The 22477-nt window shown below is 42.4% G+C and overlaps 1 protein-coding gene across 3 annotated transcripts; it reads right to left on the bottom strand.

Annotated features, from left to right (window-relative positions):
- Positions 1-5464: 5464 nt before the first annotated feature.
- On the bottom strand, positions 5465-21389 carry PGAM5 (PGAM family member 5, mitochondrial serine/threonine protein phosphatase). Of its 3 annotated transcripts, none has more exons than XM_044290049.1 (6): positions 20991-21121; positions 15359-15537; positions 12930-13055; positions 10571-10659; positions 10193-10326; positions 5465-7549 (listed from the first exon to the last, which is right to left on the bottom strand). In XM_044290049.1, exons 2-6 carry the CDS (start codon positions 15525-15527, stop codon positions 7399-7401), a joined length of 669 nt encoding a protein of 222 aa, XP_044145984.1. In that variant the 5' UTR covers positions 15528-15537; positions 20991-21121; the 3' UTR covers positions 5465-7398. The 3 variants fall into 3 exon arrangements, with proteins under 3 accessions (XP_044145984.1, XP_044145965.1, XP_044145974.1); XM_044290030.1 differs by having other exon boundaries at positions 5466-7549; positions 21061-21389; XM_044290039.1 differs by having other exon boundaries at positions 5467-7549; positions 10193-10323; positions 21061-21388.
- Positions 21390-22477: the final 1088 nt, after the last annotated feature.

The following is a 22477-nucleotide window of genomic DNA, read 5'->3' as shown; positions in this document are numbered from 1 at the left end:
ACAACGTCCGTTCGGCGGCTGGGACGGATCGAGACCTATTCAACTTGAATGTTCTAACGTTCTATTTTTTGCGTTGGACAGAAACACCACGGAAGCGTACCGCAACTTCGGATTGCGGACCCATTCAAGTGAATGCGGGGAGCACACGGCCGGTGCCCACATATTGCGGACCCACAAAACAGCAACAGCTATGTGCATGAGGCTCTAGAATAATACTAGGCACCACTTCTGTGCAGGTCACTTTACTGCAGTTACCTGATTATCTATACACAGCGGTAATATCATTACAGGTAAGAGTAGAATGGCTGATAAGACAGGACACACCATTCACAATAGGCTTATCTATTCCGTCCTTGTACAATGACCTCTGCACAGGTCACAGAGCATGCCTAGAAAACTCTCCCATAAAAGTCAATGAGGTCCCCTCCTAAACATTGTGTCTACAGACCATGGGTCTGCCGTAAGGGAATTTTCCTAAAGGATAACGGTCATATTTTCACTAAAAATTCAATTTTCATATATGTTGTTGTTGCTCTGGTGATAATCCATAAGCATTAATTATTGTGTTCACATACCACTTGTTTAATAAGATTCCGTCCATCGCAACCACTCCTCACAAGACTTCTTTCTGACTATCTTCTCAAGATGGCCACCGATGCCCTTAACCTGAGGCTAAAACCTACCTCCCCAACTACCCAGAATTAATGCTGCTCATCTCGGAAACAAGCAGCCTCACTCCAACCAATCGGCTTTCTCCAGACTTAAACACGCCCTTTACCTCCTGAGTAGTTGATTGCGAATTTTATCGCGAATATTGGCACTATCCCGGTCCGACGGGAGTGTCCACTACTACAGCCTCCGTCTTCTGTTTATAGAAGATAGGAGATGGAGGACAACTAGCAATGCTGTTTTAGCCGCACCACTGAAAGGCCTGGAGGAGGAAATAACATTCTGCAATCACAAGGTAATTCAATACCTATACAAAATTATTAACTAGGGAACTAAGGTAAACTTGGTCAGACCAATCCAATTACATAAAATAAAAAATAATATGACAGTTATCCTTTAATGCTTCTAAATGCTATTAAGAACAGATGAGGCAAAATGGCAGCCCCTATAATCTTCTTCATGAAACAGAAGAAATAAAAATCTGCAATCAGAAAATAAAAACAGATTTGAAAAATGACTATATGTTACTATCTGTTTCTAAGTGGCAGGAGAAAAAACAAATTGTGATGACACATTTCCTTTCAGATACCACGTCAACAACCAGACTGAGGGCTCTTCAAAAGGAACTGATTTGCAGACCTTAAGTTTTCCTTTGCTGCTAAAATTAGAAGTATGAAAATGTGCTTACACATTGCCCAAGAAAGGACATGGAGTAGACATGGCTGCCTTTGCTGTAGATGTTCCCTTCATATTTCCATGACTAGCAGTTGTTTTGAACCTGACAGGCAGCCCTCTTAGGCTACTGGAACACAATATGGATTAAGCATAGTTGGTCTGCTCGGATTCTCATGCAGAAAAACCACCACGTAATACAGTACCAGCAAAGTTTGAGATTAGACAAATCTTATATACACCTAGCTTTTTTTTCCCCACCGTGCAGATTTTGAAATCTGCAGTGTCAGCTGTGTGATTTATGGTGCGAATTTCACCCTTTTCAATGAAAGGGTGATATCTGCTGCAAAATTGAAACACATCCGCATGTAATGTGGATTTTGGTGCAGAAACGCGCAAAAACCTGCACGAAAATTTTATGTAATTTCTGCAAATCTACCTGAACCTGTGCAAAGACAGCCTTAAAGTAGCTACAACCGCATCCCTAGAAAACGTGTGAAGTATCAACAACCTTATACCATAACCTTAAAGTTTTTTCCAGGATTGTGATGCTCATGTAGTTGTATACCTCAGGAATATCTTACCCATGCTTTTTTTCCTATTTGGACTGTGACCCATTTTCTCCATTTGAACAAATCATTCTATCCTGTATGTAACACATCCTGTTGCAGTTATGAGCCTGAACATGATTGCTGGGGAGGATGGGGAATAAGCTCTAAACTGGGGTTTACCAGTATATGAGGCATCAGTGTATGGCGCATTGGTATCTTAGGACTCATGCACATGGCCGTGGTTAACTGGTGTCCGTATTGGGTCTGCATCCGGAAGATACGGTGCGGAGGCATGGAGCGGAAGTGGCATTTCAGACCATACCTCCACACCGCAAAAAATAAATAAAAATAGAACTTGTTCTGCATCCATTTGTGGTCCCCAATGCACGGAACAGGCAGCACACATTTGTGTGCATGAGCCCTTATCCATATATTTACTGGAAGGCAATTTTTCTAAACAGTTGCAAGTCAAGCAGTGTTGTTGAAAATTTTGGCATGTAGCTAGTAAGTACCTAGTATGGCACAGTACACTGTGCACTTCAGTTAGATTAATATATATTTTTTTCTGGCACCCTTAAAAAAAAAAAAAAAAAAAGGGGTTGCAGACCCCTGACCGGGACCATTCCCACCACAGATACAGTATGAACACAGTACAACAATGCAGGGTGCCTCATGAAAAAGTCATAACAGAAGTGCGGCAAACAAAGTGGCAAACTGAAATACAAATACACAGACTGCTTTAATATAAAAAAAAAAATCCATTACATTTAAATAAAAGAATATAAAAGTAAGACTACAATAAATGAATTTGAAAGAAACAAAAAAAGTATCTACAAAATTTAAAATGTCCTAGGCTACATCCACGACAATGGCGAAAATACTGCCATTAAAAAATGGTTGAACTGCTTGTTTATTATGGCTTTTTTTCTTTTTTAAACGCCTTGATGAAAAATGGCCTTTAAGAACAGCCCCCTTGACCTCCACAGTGCTGTCGGACTGTGAAAAGAGCCAAAATAGGACATGTGCTATTTTTTTTAATGGCCAGTATTCGCAATGGTTAGAACAACTAATTTGTGAATACACCCATAAAAACGGCCATGTGACTCATGTGAATAAGTTCCTATTTTGTGCATGAGCTGAAATTTTACTGCCTGATTCGATCAGGACTAAGCAATATAGAAAGAAGGGAAAAAGTTGAAGGTTATATTCAAATATTCTGGGAGTGGAATTCCCAAAATAAATAAATAATGAATAGGTGCCAAAGAGAAGGTATATCAAGATAATGTTATATGGTTAATTATTAATTTAAAAAAAACGAATGTATGGTTGGGAGTCTTGATTAGAATATTGAGATCTATATATTATAATCTATAGTGGTAGGCTGCTAAAAATCATGGAAACAACATCTACGTAATATATGATCTAGGATTGAAAATACTCAGAGAAACGGGTAACCCATCCTCTATAGAGTGTAGGATTGCCGCTGAATGATTGTTTTCTGTTAATAGCCATGAATAAGTTACCCGTTTCTCTAAGTATTTTCAATCCTGGATCGTCCATCTGGACTAAGCAGAGAAGGTCCCGAATCATGCGGGGCCCTCTTATGCCAAAACTTCTTTCATATACCGTGTACAAACATTACACAAATAATGGCACCAATGATATTTTTGAACTTTTGTAAAAAAAAAAAAAAAAATTATGTATATTCCTGTAATTTGTACCAAAGAATGCCACAAAACCCACACGTGAACATAACTTAGAAAGGAGTAGCAAATGATGTCCTAAAATTTGAAATTTAACCCTTTAACGTGTGGAAAATGTGGGTTCTCTACTTGCTATATTTTTTTTTTTGGACAGACATAGCCACAACTTTTTCACTTTGATATAGCTCTATGAGGTTTGTTTTTTTCAAAGTTTATTAAAAACATAAAAGCTATAAAAATTTGGTATAGCTATAATTGTAGTGGCCCACAGAATAAAGTTTGTGTATTTCTGCATAGGGAATGGTGGAATTGTTTTTTTTTTCGTTTTTTTTTTTTTTTTACAATTCTGGAAGGCAGGGAGTTGAAAAAAAAAAAAAAATTGAAAAGGTCTGTCCTGGGAAGGGGTTTGGCGAGGTTTATTTTTACAAAAATGTGTGAATTCTAATTGAATTTGCACCATTTGACTAGAGTTTAGGGCACCTTTACACGTGGCAGAATTTGTCAAAAAATTTGGTGACTGAAATTCAGTTCCATTCATTTGAATGAGGCAGCAAGCACATGGATTTCTGCAAGCCCCATTAAGGTGAATGAAACAGATTTTCAGACGTGGAATTTTCGGCCACAAAATCTGCCCTGTGTGAAGGCTATGTACACATTTATGGCAACTTTATTTTTTTTCAGCATTGTACATTTTGAGCTTAATATATCTTTTTTTATTGGTCTTTATTACAAATATGGAACCCTTTTTTCTGTACATGGCTGAGAAGCTCTAATAGAGGGATCTGAATGTTTTCCCTGCTCCGTCAGCCAGCTTATCTGCTGGGGCTCCTTACCTCTGCTCTCAAACAATATAAAGAGGCTTGAGCGAATTGACCTTCGGATCACAGATCTGAAGTCGATTTGTTCAAATACTTACATTTTAATCCTGTATCCGTACAGCATTAAAATGTATTTGCTCCATGGAGCCAAAGTTCTCCTCGCCGAGACTTCGGCCGAACAAACTTTGGCTCCGTGCAGCCAAAAAAATTTAATGCTGTATGGATACAACATTAAAATATAAGTATTTGAACGAATCAACTTCGGATCTATGATCTGAAGGTTGAGTCGCTCAAGCCTAATTATAAACACTCATTCTTATCATTAGATGAAAGGTATGGGTGGGCTGTCAAAAAGGGTTTACTTTTGACTATGTATTTTAGTGCGCACACCTGGTCTTATAAATCACACTTTTTGACCTAATACAGTACAATTATTTTCTGTGTTGCTAACTTTATGCTTTCATTTATTTTGCTCATAACTCTCCCTGTCTAGGTCTTCTCCATCTAGTAATATATGATGCTCAACTGATGTCCAAAGTCAAGTTCAGGAAAGACACTGGCAAGTAGTACAGGTGCTCCAGGACTTAAAATCAAAATTCTGTATTGAATATTCATAAAAACAGGGGATACAGCCCAAGGTAAACGTGTTTTGAACCATATGGCTTCTTATTCACAACATACCCAAGATTGCTTTTAAAGTTAAAGGGAACCTGTCACCAGGATTTTGTGTATAAGGCTGAGGACATGGGCTGCTAGATGGCCGCTAGCACATCTGAAATACCCAGTCCCCATAGCTCTGTGTGCTTTTATTCTGTGAAAAAAACGATTTGATACATATGCAAATTAACCTGAGATGAGTCCTGTCCCTGACTCATCTAACATACAGGACTCATCTCAGGTTAATTTGCATATGTATCAAATCTGTTTTTTGACACAATAAAAGCACACAGAGCTATGGGGACTGGGTATTTCAGATGTGCTAGCGGCCATCTAGCAGCCCATGTCCTCAGCCTTATACACAAAATCCTGGTGACAGGTTCCCTTTAAGACCAGGATTCATTCTGGATCTAGCGTTTAAAAACTAAGGGAGGGGAATTAATAACAGAAATTCACCTATTTTGGTGTATTTCTGGTGCAAAGGTTATTTGCGTCACAATCTGCGACTTTTCCCTGCACTTGCCAGGTCTAAAAAAAAAAAAAAGGCGAGGGAAGGGCCGGAAGTCCTGTCTGATTTATCATTTTCTATGTACACCTATTTTAGGCATAGAAAATGCTGTAAATTTAAGACAGCAAGGGAGCTGGCATAGATTTAAAACTGCGGTGGATGCAACGAAATTGTAGCCTCTTCATAACTTCGGCGGATCCAACGACAGCTCATGACGTTATTAAACTAGACGTCTAAAACACCAGTCTTCATAAATGACCTTAGGTTTACTGCAGGTTTTAACTTTAAAAAATGATCTCATGAATGTTTATTAATGAATATATATGTCCATATAAGTGGCTGTAAAGTTCAGAAAATACGTGAACATGTAATAAACAAAAGTACATTTCACAACAGTGCTAGTGCCTTTCAGGTTTTTGCTATATCTTGGTGATTGCAGGCGATAGGTTCACAATGGTTTTAAATTCCTGTGTGTTGGTCTTGTATTCATGCGAGCACAAACCCAAGTGGTTCGAAACGCATAGATGTTGGGCATTTAAAATTTCTCCTCTTTCTGAGCTCAGTAGCCAAGTGGGCAGTCTTTTCAGAGACTGACAGCTACCTATTTAAAACGACTAATGGCAGATTTACACTACACTATAATAGTAAGGTTTGTTCCTGATAATCAGGCCAATTAATGGCTTTGCCAATAACCAGATGAACAAGCTTGTGCATCGGGTGAATCTCTCATGCAGCATCTAAAATCATTGTTTCTGGGCAGCAGATTGTGCTGTGTGCACAGTGATCTGCTGACCAGAAACAATGAATCTGTATGAGGATGAGTAATGGCAGTAGCCACTGCTCGCCCCCATATAGTGGAGATCACTGCATGTAAATGCAGCCCTTCACCTCCACTGACAAGGAGGCAGTTATTAGGAAGGAACAGTCCAGTCCCTTCCCGATAATGGTCTCCTTGCTTGGCACATCTAAATATGCCATTACAGAGGGGAGGCTGTCAATCACTAATAAGACCACCAACTTAGACTAATGAGCTCAGAAAGAACAGAGGAGTAAATTTTGGGGGAGATTTATCATCCTCAAACACCAGAAAAAGGTTAGAGATTAGCAAATCTATTCCAAGTTTTACTAGTCCATAAAATATAAGTTATCCATTATAACTCATATATGTAACAGCCATGTGCACTGAGCCTGTAGCACAGCATCCCTAATAGCGCACCTTATACACAGGAGAAATCCATGTGCACCAAGCCTGTACTGCAGCACAATGCATCCATAGTGCGCCACTTCATACTGATCTATATGCACTGACCCTGCACTGCACACACGGCAACCCTAGCGGTCTGTTGATGCCTAATGCATCTAACATTCTATTGAGTTATGTCCACATGTGGCATCTTCACCGCATTCTTTTGTAAAAGTGTAAAAATATTTTGTTTACAAAAAAAATAATGACCATCTCCTATACCATGCAATCTATATCTAAAACAGTTACAGTACAAAAAGACATGCACATCTTGTGTTTAAAACAGGTGGTTTACACGTAGAACTGGAGTCTGTATAATAAAATCTTGATACCCTTAATGCCCAATGTCCTAGGCATCTACTATCTGCGTAATGTGCCTTCATGTTTTCCAAATTGCAAGAGATGATGGGGGGGGGGGGGGGGGGGATATAATAATAACAGTAAAAAAATGTTTGCTGCCCGTCCCTCATGAAGGCACACTGAATAGGTTGCTGGTTATAAATAATGCAGCATTATCTCATCCTGGTATCTTCAGGGCAGGAAGTGAAAAGCTGGAAATGTCGGTTAGCAGTCATCCTTACGTTCGGCTAATTTTTTCTGGTGGCATAAAACCAGAGTCCCCAAGCATCCTCAAAGACACATTACCATTGGGACGGACCACCAAATAAGTAATGCTGCCGTTGTTAAGCGACATGCGAAGCCAGGCTTCAGGGGGTAGTTGTAAGGCCCTGCACAGGAACAAAAATAGTCAGGACAGGTACAATTTCAGAGAAAATTACATTTACCCCTTCCCGTTGTAAACCAGCATAGAGTTCTATTATGACGAAATGCAATACGGAAGGCCTCTTACAGGCTTCTGTGGTGCATGCAGTCATAGAATTCCGTTATGGTCCGTGGTAGCGCAATCCATAATGGGATTCTTAGATAACCCGACCCTTATACACCGAACTTGAAAACACAAGTTCGCACAACACTACTTATTTATAAAAAAAAAAAAATGTAAACAATTTTCAAATGATTTGTCCAATAGGAATCTTCCTTATACACTACTCACAAAACGTTAGGGATATTTGGCTTGTGGGTGAAATTTCAGGATGAACCTAAAATGCACTCTAACCCTTACAAGTGAACTTAATGTGACCTTCTCTAAACTTTTGCATGCACATATCCAAAAGTGTAAATGCTTCAGTACTTTTTACACAACTTGCTGTTCTTAACGGCAAAATTCACAACGGGTTTTTGATCCATGAATCACCCAATAAATTTCCTGGTTCAATTAGAATCGGTATTTAAACAGTCCTCCTCATCATGCTGTTCACATTTTGACATCATGAGACCAAGACAAATAACACAGAAGGATGCAATGGAGTGTGGCGGATCTCACCTGAACCACCACCAGTGGAAGCCCGGAAAAAACGCCAGGAACCAGGCGTGGACGAAAGGAACAGAAGAAAGTAATCCAGCTTCCAAGATGGTAGTAGTAAATGTGATAATCTTTATTTCATGGGTGCAGAATAAAATCCAACATGTACATCTACGCATTTCGGATTGTCAGGTTCTGATCCTTACTCATGACAATAGCATATGCTGAGTGCCGGTCTTAAATAGAAAGAGGCCGGACAACTCAGGTGGAGATAATTAGCAGTAACCACTCCTTCTTACATGCAAGTTAAAATTTTCTGGAAAACCAGTAAAAGACAAAAAAGACAACATGTGCTAGGATCAGTAGTGCAATATCAAATCCTGTCTGCAATTGAGTCCCTTTGGTGTGCGTGTATCCATAGAGAAATTTCAGTAGGATTCTCTATTTAGGAGAGCACGCCTGTGGTCGCCACCTCTTTCTATTTAAGACCGGCACTCAGCATATACTATTGTCATGAGTAAGGATCAGAACCTGACGATCCGAAACGCGTAGATGTACATGTTGGATTTTATTTTGCACCTATGAAATAAAGATTATCACATTTACTACTGCCATCTTGGAAGCTGGATTACTTTCTTCTGTTCAAGACAATTAACAGGTTGCAACAGAGACTGGAAGAGTCACAGAAAGGAAAATAAGTAAATGTCCTTTGGCCACATCCCACACTGATGACCACTTCATTGTGAACAATGCCCTGCGGAACCAGATGATGAATGCCACACAACTACAGGCACATTTAAGGGAGGTGAGACACATCCAAGTGTCACATCAGACCATTTGAAACCGTTTACATCAGCGTGGTCTGCATGCTAGACGACCTGCAAAGGTACCTGACCACACCACCATCATGACAAGACGCATGTGCCAGGGAGAATCTAAGTTGAATGAGGGACCAGTGGGCCTCAGTGCTGTTCACTGATGAAAGTAGATTCACACCGAGCAGAAACGATGGCCGCCAACGATGTTGGACATCAAGGAGAGCGCTATCCATCAGCCACTGTTGGCACCAGACAATCCTTTGGTGTGGGGTTACAGTGTGGGCAGGTGTGTCTAGTCCATATAGAACTGCCCTACACTTTGTAAACGGTACAGTGACAAGTCCATACCACTTGAATAACATCATTAATCCAGTGATTGTGCCTCTGCATGAACAACACAGGCCTAATTTCATCTTCATGGACAACAATGTGCCAGCTCATCATGGTCGCATCATTCGGGAACAGCTGCTGGAGACTGGGGTACCTCAAATGGAGTGGCCTGCACTTCCTCCAGACCTGAATTCCATTGAAAACCTATGGCATCAGCTGAGTCACCATGTAGAGGCTCGTAACTCTATACCCCAGAACCTAAATGACCAGAGGGCTGCCCTTCAAGAAGTGTGGGATGCCATGTCTCAGCAGACAATAAGTCGACTTGGGAACAGCATGAGACTTCGTTGTCAAGCTGTAATTGATGCTCAAGGCCACATGACAAGTTTTTGAGACACTGACATTTTTTGTGGGGGTATACCCACCACTGTTGTCAAATAAAGGATATCGTTTTACCAGAAGCTGGATCCTCCTATTTTTTTGCACAGTTTGTCGGCCTTGTCCTAGCCACATCCATTCCTCTGATACGGTACGCAGGTGAGCGCTGCATTTCTGACTTTCTATAACTACTTTCATGATATAATATCAAAGTAGCATGAACTTTTTACGTTTTCCATAAATTTCACTTGAAAGACAACTATCCCTAACTTTTTGTAAGTAGTGTATATTTCGAGGTTATAAAAAAAACTGTCCTGGTCATGTGTCAAGCTACAGCATAGTCATTAGAGCTGGCTCATGGGCAGAACAGATTTTTAACTTCAGAAAATTACCAATGGAACAGCACGCAGAGATCTTGAAAAAGTTGATACAGACAGTATATTGGAAAACTGTAAATAAAATGGACCTGAATGTTGTGTTACCTGCACACAATGTAGCGTATGACATTGGCATGGCAAATAATAATCTCATAACTATCCTCTTCCTGTTTTGCTTCTGCTCGGTGAATGTAATTCCTGAATGCAGCCTCAATACGGGGTCCATCTTCGTAGTACTGCTAAAGACATTGACACGGTTAGTAGTCATACACAAGAATGAATACAGCTTCATATGATTTCAGCGTTGTAGCCATTCGGTTCACACGGAATTTCTCTGACACACAGTGCTGCAGTCTGCATATGGTGGCATACTAATTTCTTGCTACTCCATAGTACTCTGCCCAAAATATGTAAAGCCCTTGAAGAAACCTTCACAATTACTCATAGGACATAATCCTTATATAAATGGAGGACGTCTCTCACCTCAACATCTGGCTTCCAGTGACAGACAGGGGGATCTGGTCGGATAGGAGCTCCTTCACGAAGCAAGTCGGAGCTAGATTTTTTCACACCTACGAACGATGATCAGAGCAAAAATCAATTAAAGTACAACTGGCAGTATCTGATGTAATAATAGCAGCGGGTGAGAAATAGATGAGGCGTGCTGATCACAGGACACAAGACAAAATGCTCACCCCAGGCAACTCATTAAGGGTCCATTCACATGTCCGCAAAAATCGGTCCACATCCGGTCCGCAATTTTGCGGACGGGGGCGGACCCATTTATTTTAAACGGGGCCGCAAAAAAATGCAGACAGCACACTGTGTGCTGTCCGCATCCGCAATTCCATTCCGCGGCCCCACAAAAAAATAGAACATGTCCTATTTTTTCCCACACAGATTAGTATAGTGGGAACGACACAGAATGCTATGTACACATATAAGTAAACAGTGGGGGAGATTTATCAAAACTGGTGTAAAGTAGAACTGGCTTAGTTGCCCATAGCGACCAATCAGATTCCTCCTTTCATTTTCGAATGAAGCTGTGAAAAATGAAAGGTGGAATCTGATTGATTACTATGGACAACTAAGCCAGTTCTACTTTACACCTGTTTGATAAATGACATATAAGAAAAAAAAATGTCCGCACTCTCAAACACTTTATTCACTCCTGTGGTCGCAATGTTTTCAGCTCATTCACAGAGTCTCTTTTCAAGCTATGAGCTAAAATGTTGTGACTAGGGTTGAGTGAACTTGTTTTTCAAGTTCGGCGTATAAGGCTTAGGTTATCTAAGAATTTCGTTATGGATTCCGCTACCAACGATCATAAGGGTCCATTCACACGTCCGCAACCGTTTTGCAGTCCGCAAATTGCGTATCCGCAAAACACGGACACCGGCCATGTGCGATCCGCATTTTGCGGACTGCACATGGCCGGCACTATGATAGAAATGCCTATTCTTGTCCGTGGCTGCGGACAAGAATAGGACATGCTCTATTTTTTTTTGCAGGGCATAGTGGTGCTGTCCCCATCTTTTGCGGCCCCATTGAAAATTAATGGGTCCGCATCCCTTCCGCGAAATTGCGGAACAGATGCGGACCCATTATTCGGACGTGTGAATGGACCCTTAGTTATGGTCTGTGGTAACAGAATCCATAATGGAATATTTTTTGACTTGAAGATCAAGTGGGTCTGATGCCTCTACAATACTGCACTGTATTGTCATTCACAGTAAGCCTGATCAGGCTCAGCTATACCATGACAAGCCGGATGCCTATCAAGGCATCTGGTTGCCATGGTAACCATCGGGACGCTGCCACAGCAGCCCGATGGGGGAGCTCCCTCCCTCAGTTTACCCTTCAAGCATCGGCCCGGCGGTTATCCCATCAATGCAGCGGTCCCTAAGGGGGGGGGGGGGATTGGGGCGCTGCCACAGCAGCCCGATGGTTAGCCCCTTCTGTACTGTCTCCTCTTCACCAACTATTGCATAGTTTGTTAATGTGTGTATTCATATGTGTGCCTTCAGCACCATCTAGTGGTCTTTAGATGTAAGTGCTTCTTCTGCCTTGTTAAACTATGCATATTCATTAGGTCACCTGACTTCCTGCTCACAGTGCTTTCTGGGAAAGAGACCGGCACCTTCTTCCTTTTTCCCTTTATCTCATGGAAGGAGCAGCTGCAGATTGTGTGTCTCTTACTAAAGCATCGTCGGTAAGAGATTAATGTTTTAGTATAGGTTTTGTGTACATTGTGCTGTATATTCAGTTCTTGTATGTTCATTTTCTTATAGTTTACCTTATCTACTGCCGGTTAATAAAAAACATAGACTACAGAAACAGGTCTCAACTTAACTAATAGAATGGTGATATCTGCCTGTTGAACTGCATACAGACCCCGGGGGTACATGTGGTGAGAACAGGACACCTTCCATACAGCGGTCCCTAAGGACCATGGCATGGAAGGGGTTATGTCTACAGTTTGAAGCAGACTGTCAGCTGTATGTTACAGCTGACAGTAGAGGTCGCATTTTTTCGAGAAGAGTAAAAATACTCCTATTAACAATTTTAGGAGTAGTTTTAGCCAAGGAGGAGTAAAAATGTTGCCGTAATTCATATATATAATGCATTGGCCCACATAGGGATGATCTGATAACGTTTTTTTTTTTTGTTTTTTTTATATATTGTGACATGGAACATTAGAAACAACACCAAAAATGCATACACAATGTGTAACATACAAACCTGATTTTAACACTTTCGAAAAATTTATTTTAAAAGATTTAGCAAAATTTGAAAGTAAGATTTAGAAGTGCAGACAGTATTCTGAATATGCTGATCTTACCTGGCAAGTATTTGCTGATGATTTCTGTTGTCTCTCTGGCTCTAGTCATTGAAGAATGAACAATTTGACTGTATTTCAGTCCTAGACTTGCCAGCCGTTGTCCAGTGAGCTCAGCCTGTTCACGACCTACAACAGTAAAAGTGGTCACCAATCTACTTTCCTTTCTTGTAGACCTCTTTACTGGACCATCAAGTTGAATTAGGTGTATTTTCAAGATTTGGCCTCTTGTCTCCATTTTTGACAACACTGTACTTCTATGATCATGTTTATACATTAAGCTTATCCAGTTGCTAAAGTTAACCTGCACATTTCAGCATCTTTTAAGGGTACTTTCACACTTGTGGCAGAGGATTCCGGCAGGCAGGTCCGTCGCCGGAAATGCCTGCTGGATCTATCAAAACATATGCAAACTGATAGAATTTGTCAGACGGATCCGTATGACAAATGGATTGAAATGCCAGATCCGCCTCTCCGGTGTCATCCGGAAAAACTGATCCGGCATTTATTTTTTTCACATTTTTTTTAGGTCTGAGCATGCGCAGACCCCAATGCCGGATCCGTTTTGCTGGAACACTTGGGGCCAGATCCGGCATTCATGCATGTCAATGGGGAAAAAATGCAGAATCCGACATTCTGGCAAGAGTTCTGGAATTTTGCATGCTGCTGTATTATCTCTGTCCTGAAAAGACAGAACTGAAGACATCCTGAACGGATTATTCTCCATTCAGAATGCATTGGGATAAAATTGATCAGTTATTTTCCGGTAGTGAGCCCCTAGGACGGAACTCTATGCCGGAAAAGAATAACGCTAGTGTGAAAGTACCCTAAAGTTAAGGTCAGTGTGAAAAGACCCCTGCTGAACCCAGTGTCCCAAAATAGGCTTAGTATTAATTACAAAATTGTATTTCTTAAATTAACAAGAAAAAAAATAAAAAAAAAAATTCTGTATGACTGAACAAATTCAGAACCAAAAAGAACTTATTCTACAAGACCACCACATGTGATACACTGTATCTTCTACGTCACATCCTCTAAACCACTGATGGGACAGATGAAGTGAACACGTGAAGCACCAAGACGGGTCCATGAAGGAGTTTAGGGTAATCTCTGCCAGTGTAATCTGCCATGTATCTTTCCTGCAGGACTCACAGCATTGTTGCCAGGTGTGTGATGAAAGGATGAAACCTATATCCTCCTCCCACTTTGACATGAAAGGCAGTTTGGTCCCTGCCAAAAGTTAATCCAGAAGGCAGTATATGCTTAATATGCAAAACCTTTTTTGAGAATAAACTGCCCCTCCCTTTAAAGGATGTGTCTAAAGGAATTTAGTTCTTAAAGTGAATCTGTCACCTTCCCCAAGCCCTATTAAAGGGAACCTATTACCAATAAAAAGTGTCATTAACAGGTGTCAGGTAAAATGGCAGGAGCTGGGCATAGCTGTACATTTGGGGGGGGGGGGGGGGGGGTCAGTGATTGATAGCTGTCATTGACTGATAGCTGTACATGGGGAAGGTGTTACCAATGATTGATGGCATTCTCTGTGTAAGTGTGTATACAGAGATAGCTGTCAGTCACTGATAGCTGTACATGGGGAAGTGTTATCAGTGATAGCATTCTGTGTAAGTGTGTATACATAGATAGCTGTCAGTCACAGATAGTTGTACATGAGGAAGGTGTTATCAGTGATTGATAGCATTCTCTGTGTAAATGTGTATACATAGATAGCTGTCAGTCACTGATAGCTGTACATGGGGAAGGTGTTACCAGTGATTGATAGCATTCTCTGTGTAAGTGTGTATACATAGATAGCTGTCAGTCACTGATAGCTGTACATGGGGAAGGTGTTACCAGTGATTGATAGCATTCTCTGTGTAAGTGTGTATACATAGATAGCTGTCAGTCACTGAGAGCTGTACATGGGGAAGGTGTTACCAGTGATTAATAGCATTCACTGTGTAAGTGTGTATACAGAGATAGCTGTCAGTCACTGAGAGCTGTACATGGGGAAGGTGTTACCAGTGATTAATAGCATTCTCTATCCAGAAAGTTTCAGGAATATCAGTTCCAGAGAGTTGCCGGAATTAGCCTGTCACCCTGGAGATGTTTTATGTTGGGTGCGTTCTCACTACAGAGGAAATGTTCTGGGTGCCTAGGCATGAATACTTCAACACAAAGATTCAGAGACGTGAACGGGGACCACTTTCAGCATCTTTTGTGACTTTTGTGTGGGTAATAAAAAATAAATAAAAAAAAACAATCCACTTGCTCGTTCATCTTGTCACACTATCGCTGGAGGTGGGCTACTTTTTTGCGGGCCACGCTGTATCTTGAGGATAGGTCATCAGTATAAAACACACGGAAAACCCCTTTAAATAAACTAAAGACCTAGTTTCAATTATAATTATTTTAAATAGTCATAATATACCAACCGAGGGGGGTAAGTACCCTGTCCACATCAGTCTTTCCATCCAGCGTGTACTGTGAATGTCTTATAAGGAAGATGTGACGAGTGGCTTTTGGCTTGTGCTTAATCAGATGCTGATTGAGCTCTTCCTCTCCGCTCTCACCATTGATCTTGCTCAAATTCACCAGAGACATTGGTTCTCGGCTATAAAATATAACAAAAGGATACACCCGTCATCAAAGAGGTATCAAACCAGTCATCAAAGAGAGATATGCTTGTAAATTTCACAATAACCTGGGGACAGAATAAAACTGCAATCATTAGTATTTTCTTTAGTATATCCGTCTTGTACTGGTCCCAAATTCTAGCCTGTACATTATGTCAGTCAAAACCACTCATTTTACATATACCCATGCTGGGTGAGATAAATATCTCGGTCAAATGCCAACTTTGTATAAATAAAATGGCAAAAGTTGTCTTTTGCCGAGATATTTCTCTCACCCAGCATGGGTATATGTAAAATGACACCCCAAACCACATTGCCCAACTTCTCCTGAGTACGGCGATACCAGATGTGTCACACTTTTTTGCAGCCTAGGTGGGCAAAGGGGCCCACATTCCAAAGAGCACCTTTAGGATTTCACAGGGCTTTTTTTTTTTTTTTTTTTTTTTTTTTTTACACATTTTGATTTCAAACTACTTCTCGCGCATTTGGGCCCCTAAAAAGCCAGGGCAGTATAACTACCCCACAAGTGACCCCATTTTGGAAAGAAGACACCCCAAGGTATTTCGTGATGGGCATAGTGAGTTCATGGAAGTTTTTATTTTTTGTCAAAAGTTAGTGGAATATGAGACTTTGTAAGAAAAATAAAAAATAAAATAAAAATCATCATTTTCCGCTAACTTGTGACAGAAAATAAAAAATTCTAGGAATTTGCCATGCCCCTCACGGAATACCTTGGGGTGTCTTCTTTCCAAAATGGGGTCACTTGGGTAGTTATACTGCCCTGGCTTTTTAGGGGCTCAAATGCGTGAGAAGTAGTTTGAAATCAAAATGTGTAAAAAAAAGCCCTGTGAAATCCTAAGGCCTCTTTCACACGAGCGTGACGGATTAGGTCCGGATGCGTTCAGGGTGCGTTCAGTGAAACTCGCACCATTTTGCAAGCAAGTTCAGTCAGTTTTGTCTGCGATTGCGTTCAGTTGTTCGTTTTTTTCCGCGCGGGTGCAATGCGTTTTGATGCGTTTTTCACGCGCGTGATAAAAAAACGGAAGGTTTACAAACAACATCTCTTAGCAACCATCAGTGAAAAACGCATCGCACCCACACTTGCTTGCGGATGCAATGCGTTTTTCACGCAGCCCCATTCACTTCTATGGAGCCAGGGCTGCGTGAAAAACGCAGAATATAGAACATGCTGCGATTTTCACGCAACGCAGAACTGATGCGTGAAAAACAACGCTCATGTACACAGACCCATTGAAATGAATGGGTCAGGATTCAGTGCGGGTGCTATGCGTTCACTTCACGCATTGCACCCGCGCGGAAAACTCGCTCATTTGAAAGGGGCCTAAAGGTGCTCTTTGGAATGTGGGCCCCTTTGCCCACCTAGGCTGCAAAAAAGTGTCACACATCTGGTATCGCCGTACTCAGGAGAAGTTGGGCAATGTGTTTTGGGGTGTCATTTTACATATACCCATGCTGGGTGAGAGAAATATCTTGGCAAAAGACAACTTTTCCCATTTTTTTTATACAAAGTTGGCATTTGACCAAGATATTTATCTCACCCAGCATGGGTATATGTAAAATGACACCCCAAAACACATTCCCCAACTTCTCCTGAGTACGGCGATACCACGTGTGACACTTATTTGCAGCCTACATGCGCAAAGGGGCCCAAATTCCTTTTAGGAGGGCATTTTTAGACATTTGGATCCCAGACTTCTTCTCACGCTTTAGGGCCCCTAAAAAGCCAGGGCAGTATAAATACCCCACATGTGACCCCATTTTGGAAAGAAGACACCCCAAGGTATTCAATGAGGGGCATGGCAAGTTCATCGAATTTTTTTTTTTGCACAAGTTAGCGGAAATTGATTTTTTTTTGTATTTTCTCACAAAGTCTCCCTTTTCCGCTAACTTGGGACAAAAATTTCAATCTTTTATGGACTCAATATGCCCCTCATGGAATACCTTGGGGTGTCTTCTTTCCGAAATGGGGTCACATGTGGGGTATTTATACTGCCCTGGCATTTTAGGGGCCCTAAAGCGTGAGAAGAAGTCTGGAATATAAATGTGTAAAAAATTTTACGCATTTGGATTCCGTGAGGGGTATGGTGAGTTAATGTCAGATTTTATTTTTTGACACAAGTTAGTGGAATATGAGACTTTGTAAGAAAAACCCAAAAAATCAATTTCCGCTAACTTGTGCCCAAAAAATGTCTAAATGGAGCCTTACAGGGGGGGTGATCAGGGAGTCTATATGGGGTGATCACCCCCCTGTCATTGATCACCCCCCTGTCATTGATCACCCCCCTGTAAGGCTCCATTTAGACGTCCGTATGTGTTTTGCGGATCCGATCCATGGATCCGCAAAACACATACGGACATCTGAATGGAGCCTAACAGGGGGGTGATCAATGACAGGGGGGTGATCAGGGAATCTATATGGGGTGATCAGGGGTTAATAAGTGACAGGGGGGGTGTAGTGCAGCGTGGTGCTACTTTACAGAGCTACCTGTGTCCTCTGGTCGTTGATCCAAGCAAAAGGGACCACCAGAGGACCAGGTAGCAGGTATATTAGACGCTGTTATCAAAACAGCATCTAATATACCTGTTAGGGGTAAAAAAAAAAAAAAAATGGCATCTACAGCCTGCCAGTGAACAATCGCCGCTGGCAGGCTGTAGATCCACTCGCTTACCTTCCGATCCTGTGAACGTGCGCGCCTGTGTGCGTGTGTTCACAGGAAATCTCGCGTGAGATGACGCGCATATGCGTCACTGTGCCTGGGACAGCCGCCTCCGGACCGCAATCCTGCGTTAGGCGGTCTGGAGGCGGTTAAAGGTGTGAATACCGTCATAGAATGACATTGGCTCTGTATCCTGCATACTCCATGCAGAACTTTCACACAGTTGGATTATAGGGGCTTTTTTGTGCCTATATTAAGCAACTGTATTATGACCATCTGAAAGCACACTTAGGCTACATTCACATCAGTGCTATCATTTCCGGTTCTTCTGCGCCGTTATAGGAGCAGAACAACAAAAGTGCCGAATATGGCACATAACAGGAATGGAAAATAACTTATCCCATTGACTAACGGAGCCCCCATCGCAGATGTGAGCATAGCCCAACGGTGGGTGTAGACATGGAGATGAGCAGCAGATTGTCAGAAAGGAAGCGTTCCTTCCCGACAGTTGGCTGCTCGCTCAGCATTTACCTGCAGCAATCTCCTTCACGGTGTTGAAAGGAGGGATCACTACTGCTATTGTGCGGCGGCATAGGAGGACATATTAGTGAAGGGATAGCACATCGGGGCTGGCTGTGTGGGGGCAGATTACTATGGGAAGGATTACTGTGTGGGGGAAATTAATATATGGGGCAGAATAAGGTCACTGCTATTGGGGAGGCACTGTAGGGGCAATTCAATTATTTTTGGGGACACTATACAGGGATTATTACCTGGAGCACAATATAGAAAGTTATTACTGGGGGCACTCTAGGGGACATTATAATTGCTGTAGACACTATAGGGCCATTTATCAAACTGGCATAAAGTAGAACTGGCTTAGTTGCCCATAGCAACCAATCAGATTCCACCTTTCATATTTGACAGCTCCTTTGGAAATCCAGTTCTACTTTACACCAGTTTGATAAATGACCCCAATTATGTCTACTGGGGTCACTATTTTTTCAGCAGTATTGTACCTGGGACATTGGGGAGCACAGCGGGCACAGTATTGGGGCTGGCAGGATGACACTGTGGGGACACCAGGATGAGGAGGTTGACAGAAAAATTGAGAAATCTAACGTGTCTGTAATGAACTCTATGTAGAGACGAGATGCGGCTGAAAGAATTTTTCATGGCGGTTTGGGTCAAATGAAGAAGAAGAGGAAGGAGAAGGTCTACATGACAGGAGATGTCCCTGGATGTAAGAGGTATGTGGTGCTGTATTCTCCTCCAAGTCTTTTTTTATTATAATTATATGTATTTAATTTAGGAGCCAATTTTGGGGTATTTTTTTTTTTGTCTGGAGAGGTCATATTGCCTAGAAGAGGCATAAAACAAATTAAAATAAACATTTAAAAAAAAACACTAAACTAAAATGGAGGGAGGGGCCCAAGTTGAGTAGACAGCCCCGGGCCCATCATGCACTTAACCCAATATATGCCCCAACCAGGGATTATTCTCAAAAAGTTAATAATCCGCATATGCCCCAACCAGGGATACTACTCAAAAAGTAAATAATCAGCATAAACCTATGGTATACACCATAATATGAAACCTACAAACAATTACCAGACCGCTTATGAATTAATGTCATGTCATTTTATTACATGATTACAAATCTCTCACAAACATGATTAAAGAACATGGGTGCAGGGAAAAAGCGACATTAACTGGAGGATAAACACAGCGGATACTATGTCCGTGAATCAGTCCATCTGTATACACATGATTAACAATAAAGTGCACTCAGTCACAATCAAAAGGACACTGAACGGCTACCCATGCTGCGTTTCCTCCAGGATGGTGCCGAAACGCGAGTCGGGGATGGCACGATCCACGAGGAAACACAGCATGGGTAGCCGTTCAATGTCCTTTTGATTGTGACTGAGTGCACTTTATTGTTAATCATGTGTATACAGATGGACTGATTCACGGACATAGTATCCGCTGTGTTTATCCTCCAGTTAATGTCGCTTTTTCCCTGCACCCATGTTCTTTAATCATGTTTGTGAGAGATTTGTAATCATGTAATAAAATGACATTATTTCATAAGCGGTCTGGTAGTTATTTGTACGTTTCCTATCATGCACTTAATCTGCCCCTGCTTATGGGAGATGTGAATGCAGCCTTATGCACACGACCGGTGTGTTTTGCGGTCCGCAAATTGCGGATCGGCAAAACACAGATGGCGTCCGTGTGCGTTCCGCAATTTGTGGAACGGCACAGACAGCCATTGATATAACTGCCTATTCTTGTCCGCAAAACGGAAAAGAATAGGACTGGTTAATTTTTTTTTGCGGACCACGGAACAGAGCAACGGATGCGTACAGCACACGGATTGCTGTCCGTTTTCTTTTGCGGCCCCATTGAAGTGAACGGGTCCGCATCCGAGCTGGGATGCGAACCAAAACAACGGTCGTGTGCATGAGGCCTTACACTTGTGGTTTTTGTCAGGCTGAAACCTGGAACTCATGCCAGAAACTGACCAGATCCCATTATAGTCAATGGGGTGCAGCGGTAAACGGCAGTATCCAACTGGGCAGGATTCAGTTGCAAGCTGAGACCTGGAAACCTTGAGGAACTGATAGTGAAAGTAAGCTAGCAGCTGTGTGCCTCTAGTTGCACAATGAATAAGCAGCGTCTGGTGAAAATGGAAAACCCCTTCCACAATAAACGATGCTGTTGGCAGCCCATGTCCGAGACCACATCACCCTGGGTGCTCCCTGCAGTGCACATTGTACTAAAGCACCGCCGGCCGCACATGCGCACAGGCAGCCTCACCGATCCCAGTTTCGGTCCCATCGCCCCTTTCCTCCTGGCACCGTCAATGAAGAGTCTCCTCCGTTCTTTCCAACTGCTACGGCAGCGAAGATAGCGGCAGTGGCGGCGGATCCTCCTATGACAAATCTACGTAGATACATAATGAAGACACGAATGAACGGGCACAAGACACAAGCCTGCTTTCCGGACTCCGCCTACTCTAGCCAGCTGCTTCGGCGAGCTCTAGACTAGAGCATTGTGGGAAGTGTAGTTTTGGCCTATCCTGGGCTTTCGGCTTGGGCTTCCGGGCTGCAGACGCTGGGATTGGACGATGATATGAATGTGCGATTACTGCGCCCGGAGTCAGAGCCTGGTCATCGCCTCAGGACTGTAATTACTGACCGGAGGTCCTAAAGGGCTGCTGCGGAATGGTTTCACCACCAGATGGCGCCACTGGTTCTACAGGTTGTGTGCAGTTTTCAGGGGGATAGACTTTTCCACACGTGTGGATAGGTTTAACAAAAGGTTACGTTTCCCCTAAACAAACTATACGGTATTTTCCTTGCCAGTCGCTCAAAATGATCTTCAAAATCTATTTTACAACGATGGATTTAGGGGCAGTCCTGTCAATGTCCTTTCTTCTCAAAATGAAATATCTTTCACACACACACACACACACACACACACACACACACACGGGGTCCGTGGGTCCGTGATCCGTGACTGTTTTTTCGTCCGTGGGTCTTCCTTGATTTTTGGAGGATCCACGGACATGAAAAAAAAGTCGTTTTGGTGTCCGCCTGGCCGTGCGGAGCCAAACAGATCCGTCCTGAATTACAATGCAAGTCAATGGGGACGGATCCGTTTGATGTTGACACAATATGGTGCCATTTCAAACGGATCCGTCCCCATTGACTTTCAATGTAAAGTCTGGAGTTCTTTTATACCATCGGATCGGAGTTTTCTCCAATCCGATGGTATATTTTAACTTGAAGCGTCCCCATCACCATGGGAACGCCTCTATGTTAGAATATACTGTCGGATATGAGCTACTTCGTGAAACTCTGATCCGACAGTATATTCTAACACAGAGGCGTTCCCATGGTGATGGGGACGCTTCTAGTTAGAATACACTACAAACTTTGTACAAGACTGCCCCCTGCTGCCTGGCAGCACCCGATCTCTTACAGGGGGATATGATAGCACAATTAACCCCTTCAGGTGCGGCAGCTAAAGGGGTTAATTGTACTATCATATTCCCCTGTAAGAGATCCAGGCAGCAGGGGGCAGACCCCCCCCCCCCCCTCCCCAGTTTGAATATCGTTGGTGGCACAGTGTGCGCCCCCCATCGGGCCCCCCCCTTCCTCCCTCTAATGTTAGAAATCATTGGTGGCACAGTGTGCGCCCACCATCGCCCCCCCCCTCCCTTCCTCTATTG

Source organism: Bufo gargarizans, chromosome 1 (assembly GCF_014858855.1).
Source record: "Bufo gargarizans isolate SCDJY-AF-19 chromosome 1, ASM1485885v1, whole genome shotgun sequence".
Lineage (NCBI taxonomy): Eukaryota > Metazoa > Chordata > Amphibia > Anura > Bufonidae > Bufo > Bufo gargarizans.
Note: the sequence above shows the minus strand (reverse complement) of the source record. Positions and strands in the feature narration are given on the sequence as shown.

Bases quoted from the DNA above. Each gene is read 5' to 3' on its own strand.
- PGAM5 (XM_044290030.1), bottom strand. From the start codon at position 21,200: ATGTATCTACGTAGATTTGTCATAGGAGGATCCGCCGCCACTGCCGCT. The intron at 15,538-21,060 runs GTGAGGCTGCCT...TATATTTTATAG, and splicing joins TGGGACCGAAACTGGGATCG to CCGAGAACCAATGTCTCTGG. The intron at 13,056-15,358 runs GTTGGTATATTA...TTACTGTTGTAG, and splicing joins CAGGGTACTTACCCCCCTCG to GTCGTGAACAGGCTGAGCTC.